The sequence below is a fragment of the Aquarana catesbeiana genome, linkage group LG06 (assembly GCF_042186555.1).
Source record: "Aquarana catesbeiana isolate 2022-GZ linkage group LG06, ASM4218655v1, whole genome shotgun sequence".
Classification (NCBI taxonomy): Eukaryota; Metazoa; Chordata; class Amphibia; order Anura; family Ranidae; genus Aquarana; species Aquarana catesbeiana.
In genome coordinates, this window is record NC_133329.1 from 98,463,047 (window position 1) to 98,469,046 (window position 6,000).

The 6,000-nt window shown below is 43.4% G+C and overlaps 1 protein-coding gene across 2 annotated transcripts in view; it reads left to right on the forward strand.

The window, feature by feature from the left end:
• LCMT1 (leucine carboxyl methyltransferase 1) overlaps window positions 1-5,315 on the forward strand; it is a 62,366-nt gene extending 57,051 nt beyond the window's left edge. For both annotated transcript variants that reach the window (XM_073636504.1, XM_073636505.1), the window contains exon 11: window positions 3,286-5,315. In XM_073636504.1, coding sequence (XP_073492605.1) covers window positions 3,286-3,308 — 23 coding nt within the window. In that variant the 3' untranslated portion in view covers window positions 3,309-5,315. The remainder of the gene's footprint in view (window positions 1-3,285) is intronic.
• Window positions 5,316-6,000: the final 685 nt, after the last annotated feature.

A 6,000-nucleotide genomic window follows, 5' to 3' on the forward strand; every position in this document is an offset into this window, starting at 1 on the left:
CAAAATAGAAAAACAAAGAATCCAGCGCAAACGATCATAGTGTAGTAAATAAAAACACTTCCATTTCTTCAGAAACAAAAGAAGGGAGGACATATAATCCTCTGATAGAAGGGTCACTGAGCTGTGCATGGCAGATCGAAAAAAAGCCTGACCAGGCTGCAGAATGCACTGTGCTGCCATAGCAGTGATGCACTTGGAGAAGGAAAACGGCCGCTGTCTGTGGGGAGGTCACCCACCTGAACGACGTCCTACCGGCGTGTGATGAGGGGAGGAATGTGTTCTGGGGGAAGGCACAGGAGTACTGTTCCACTCCCGCTGCCAGCACCTTGTAAGACTCTATAAGAGCCTGAAAGGCTTTATTTATCCACTTGTTTACTTAGTTTAATTGGTTTAGCGCTGCTATTTGGTTTCACTATTGGTAGGGGCTAGTTTCGCGGTGAATCAAATTTTTGTTTATATATTCACATTTATTAAAGTGGCTGCTCAATTGAGGCTTCATTTCCATTAGCGCAGCGTTTGGAGTATAGGAGTGGCAGATTTCCTATATACCATATTTTTGACAAAGACTCTATAAGAGCCTGAAAGCTGCTGCGGCTGGACACCGAGTACAGCTGCAGCTTTTCCCCTTTGTTGGCCTAATATGCCTTGTTCTGCGCTTTATCAAGATGGCTGCCTTCTTACAGAGAAAATGGGGTCGATTTACTAAAGGCAAATAGACTGTGCACTTTGCAAAGTGCAATTGCACTCTAGAAGAGCAGTTGCTCCAGAGATTAGTAAATGAGGGAGAGCTCTGCTGACTTCCATCCTCCAATCATGTGCAAGCAAAAAATTTTTTTTATTTTCCTTGAATTTGATTGGGTACTCTTTGCAAAGTGAGGCTTTGATTAATTTACTAAGCTGTGGAGTAACTGCACTTACAGAGTGCAACTGCACTTTGCAATGTGCACAGTCTATTTGCCTTTAGTAAATAAACCCCAAAGTGCATTGTAAGTCAGTGAAGGGGAAAAGGCATTGTAAGTCAGTGAAGGGGAAAAGATCAGCTGCTTGCTTTTTTGGGCACATCTTCCAGAGTTCAGTTTCTCTTTAACATATTTAAACATTTTTAAAGGTTAATTCCCAAGGACGAATTCTCAGAATACCGACTGTTTGCGTTCTGAGCATTCATCCCTGGGGGTCATATGGCCTTAAAAGTTGGTAGCACTGTGTGCACTGTCCATCCACAGCAGCTTTCCACCTCTTATGGAGTTTTACAGGGTGCTGGCAGTGGGGGTTGGGTAATGTGCCTGTGCCTTCTGCCTGCTAATAAATGCCAGAGTCTCATCCCTGCTTTTATCAAGATGGTTGCCTTCCTACAGAGACAAAGGCAGGGTTTTGCTTCCTCTTGTCAGAGCCTCCAGCAATGCATCACAGTAGTCCAATATCACCAAATCTCCTGAGTCTAACCGTCAGAGACAGCAGTGCCTTAAAGGATAAGTTAACCTTTGAGAGCATGTTACATGTTACACCCGTATTTAGTAATGTGTGACATGCTCTAGCAGTCACAACTGCATCATACATACAGAGTTCAGTGAATAAATGAACTACAACTACCATCTCCCATTGCAGCAGACAGCTTGTAGTTCTCAATGAACTACAAGGGTGCTGGTGAGAGCTCTCATAGTTCATTGATCTTCCTACTCTTCAGTAACTGTCTGCCCATATGGGAGGTATACTGAGAGTCTGCAGGAGCCTGGCATTGCACCTGTGATATACTGATAAAGGGTGCAGTGCTTTCCAGGTTCCCTAAAAATAATAAATGCACATTTTTTTTCTGCAGAAATGGTGCATGTGCGTTTATTATTTTTTTCCCCAAAGGTGAACTTAAGCTCGTCATACATTATATACATTTTTTTTTTTTTTTAATTTCCCTTCCACTATGTAGTGCAAGGGCCTGCCTGATTGCATACAAATTGAAAGGGTTGTTTAGGTTTGACCTCGTATTATATGGTTTTTGGTAAAAACTAAAGGAAAAATTGTACAAGAAAATTGTATAATGTATGGCCAGCCTAAGCCTTTAAAGCGGTAGTAAACCACCAAAAAAATTGGGCCCCTGCAGTATAATGTGCTAGTATGCACCGCATACTAGCACATTATGACTTGATTTGAAACGAAAACGGCACTGCTGCTAGGGCTTCCATCTTCACCCGGTCTTCCTTTCGGGTTTGCAGGTTTCAGCCGTTTGAATGGCCGAGCCACTATGACATCACTCCCACACATGCGCATGGGAGTCACAGCTGCAACACAGTGTTCTGAATGGATGACACCATCTATTCAGAGCGCAGTGCGCATTCATCTTTGGCAACACCAGCTGCTACTAAAGTAAATATCTCCTACATGATGCAGGTTTAGGAGATAGTTACTGTACCTATAGGTAAGTCTTATTATAGACCTACCTGTAGGTATAAATCAAAAAGCAGACTTTACTACTGTTTTAAATCTTACAATGTAAGTAGGTATACAACTGTGGGGCTTTAGGCACAGGAGTGCTTGGGTGCACTCGCATATCAGGAGGGTGCACTATTGTTCTTCAGTGGAAATTACAGACAAAAGGTAGATTTGTAAGGGAACTGTTTAGGTGCAATTAACACTTTTAGGTATAATCTACCACAAATCCAATCTTCCCTTTTTGAGTTCAGATTCTATTTAGGGAGAAACCTTTAAAGTGGTTCCAAAGGCAGAAGTTTTTTTTACCTTCATGCATTCTATTCTTATACCTGAGCCCCATCTCTATCCAAAGATGTGCATGAGAGCAGCAGCTTCTTCCTGGTTTCTCTCTCCTCATTGGCTCAAACAGCAGTGGGAGCCATTGGCTCCTGCTGCTGCCAGTCAAAGCCAGTAAGCCAATGAGGAGTGAGTGGGGGGGGGGGCAGGTCCGCGCAGTGCTCTGTGTTTGAATGGACAATGGCCATTCACAGGACTGTGGTTCGGGAGCAAACCTGCTTGAGTGCCCCCCTAGCAAGAGGCTTGCTAGTGGGGGCACTTGACTGGGGAGGAGCCAGGACCGCCAATGGAGGACGCAAAAAGAGGAGGATTGGGGCTGCTCTGTGCAAAACTATTACACAGAGCAGATACGTATAACATGTTTTCTAAAGATTGTTAATTTAAAAAACAAAAAAACAATCACTCTAACTTACATAGCCATCCTTGCTCCTATATTAGGACCTGGGATTTGTTCTTGTCCTGCCAAATGAAAAAATATTCATGCCTGTTCCTGATATCTGTCATCCCTCTTTCTTGTTTTTCTAGGTCTGTCGAAAATCATGTTTTGACATACAGAAAAGTGGACCCGGCCATGATATTCCTATCACACAGACTTCAAATTGGCAAACTCAAGACATTTTGGCTTTCTATCTTCCTAGCTACACCTAGCAGAATATGTTATTCCTGATGCCAAGTGCTTCGTGAGCTGTTTGTGTTTTCACAGTTTGAAACAAATCTCCCATGTCTGTGGAAGTCTGGCTGTAAGCATTGAATGGAGTTATTGTGCAGTTTGCATGCCCTCAGCCTCCAAAGTGCAAACTTCATGGACAGTGTGCTTGTTTGTGTTACTTTTTATTATGATGAGCAAATATTACTCAGTACAAGGTTTGGCACTACTGACTTCCTGGTCCTTTTTCTTTTCTCTTTGGAGATTGCAGCTGATGTGACGGCAAGATTAAAATTCCGTTATATGAAATGTGGTTGTAAGTATTGTGAGGCCCATAGGTGACATATAAGGGGGACCATTCTCATTTTCAGTACAACAAACCGTGAATTCACAGACCTTGAGGCTGGATTCACACATGTGCGGTGCAATTTCCAGCTCCGTTATCTCTGCAAAGAGAAAAAGCAGCTGTCCACCTATTCCTATCCGTTGTATCGGCGGATCAGCTGAGCAGGGAGAGAGGGGAGGTGTAGTGAGGAGGGGAAGAGAATTTTTGTTCACAGCGACACGCATGTGCGAATCAGATTAGTTCCCATAGAAGATTATATGCCTGCAATTCGCATGGTAATGCCAAGAAAACGCACACGTTTTTTGCACAATGTGGAGTGTGAATGCAACGCACATATGTGATCCAGCCTCATTCAAATGAATAGTTTTGAAAATGTCCTGCGAATTTGCATAGGTGTGAACCCAGCCTTACTCTGGTCCCGTTGATGCTGTGCCTGTTTGTGGATGTCCTCTCAAACACCAGTAGATTTAAAGTGGTATTAAACCCAAAAGCTGTCACTGCAGTGTGAGCTAGAATTCAGCTTCAATTTGTTAGTGTATCGAAATCTGCATATAAAGCTGGCAATAGTTGGAGCGGGTTTCTTTCCTGCAACTACGCTCGATTCCCCCATCAACACAGTCCGTGATGATGGGGAATCCCTTCCACTGAGAAATTGTGTTCTCCCAGCAGGTGGTTGTCGTGGTCAGCCATCCCCACCAGGAGAAGCCGCTAGCAATAATCGCATGCAAAATCCAACAGGCTGGTTGTACCCAAGTTGAATGAGTAATCAACTTGAAAGCAATTGCGGGGGAAAGGGGGCAGTAGGATTTTTCCTTCCTTTTTACTGTCAAACGCGTTACAGCCAAGTTAAAATAAAAAATCTTTATTACATATTTATAGAGAATATACAAAAAGACCAAAGATTTAAAAACAACCGTTTCATTGGCTTAACTGTAGATTTGATGTTTAACCCATAGTCATGAATAGCAATATATACAGATGTACAGTTAAGCCAGTATTTGACATGTTTCACAGTTGATTGAACAACTTGGGTACATTCAGCCTGCCCATACATGGTTCGAATTTTAGCAGGTCCCTGTTGAACTGGCCGAGATTCAAACTGTCTATGGCCGGCTTAACACTCCCCTCCCCACAAAGCTGCTGTCCAAAGGTGTCGCTGTGCTCATTGATCCAGAGTGGGGGCGCTCTAATGCAGGAGGTGCGTTACTGGCCAGATCACCAGGTGAAAATAGAGGGGGAAAAGACCAAATGAGAAAAATAATGCAGCCACTGCATCTAATGATTGGTAAGCTGCAATATGTTACATTTTTGGTTTTGGGTTTAATACTGCTTTGAAGTGTATTTAAACCATACCATTGATCTCTTAACCCCTAACTGTCAGCTTCCATTGGCCCTTTAAAGGTTCCTTAACACCAGAAGCCAAGAGGCAGGTTCTCCATCATGTGATTGCTGTGATTGGCTTTAATTGGTCACATAATTAGAAGATTGTCCTACTGGCTCCTAATTGTGAACAATGACAGCTCAGTCACAGTGCTGGGGCAATGAATGAGCATGCCTATTCAGTGGAAAAAAGGATTGTTCTGTAGGCGCATTAGGAGATTAAACACAAGGCTGTAGACTTCTAGTATATGTATCAATCATGAAAAGTAAAAGATAAAGATAGTCCTTATAAAAGCCCAAATACAAATTCCATTCACTTAGGGTAAGCTTATCCAAAGAGGAAGTCAACTCTGTAGAATGACATGCAAAGACAAAAAAGGAGCAAGCGCCTTTAAGTGTTTAAACTAATTTATTAAGAACTACAAAGGAGCCTCTTACATTTGGTTAACCTAAAAAGCTCCTTAATCCGGTGGGCATCCGCTGAATATCGCTGGAAGATCCTCAACAGGCTTGGCATAAACCACAGTGCTGGGAAGGGACGCCAGCCACTCTTTCAGGTCGCAGGCTGCCAGAAAGTCAGAACGCAGCGCCGACGTGAGCGTGATGACGTCCCTAGAAGGGGGATGCTCTGAAACGTGTTTCACATCCACCTTCTGGTGATGCCATCACGCTCATATCGGTGCTGCGTTTCAACTTTCTGGCAGCCCACGACCTGGAAGAGCGTGGCCGGCGTCCCTTCCCATCATTGTGGTTTATGCTAAGTCTGTCGAGGATCTTCTAGCAATATCCAGCGTATGCCCACCGACTTGATTAGCTTTTTAAGGTTGCCCAAATGTAAGTGGCTCCTTTGTAGCTTTTATTAAAGGAG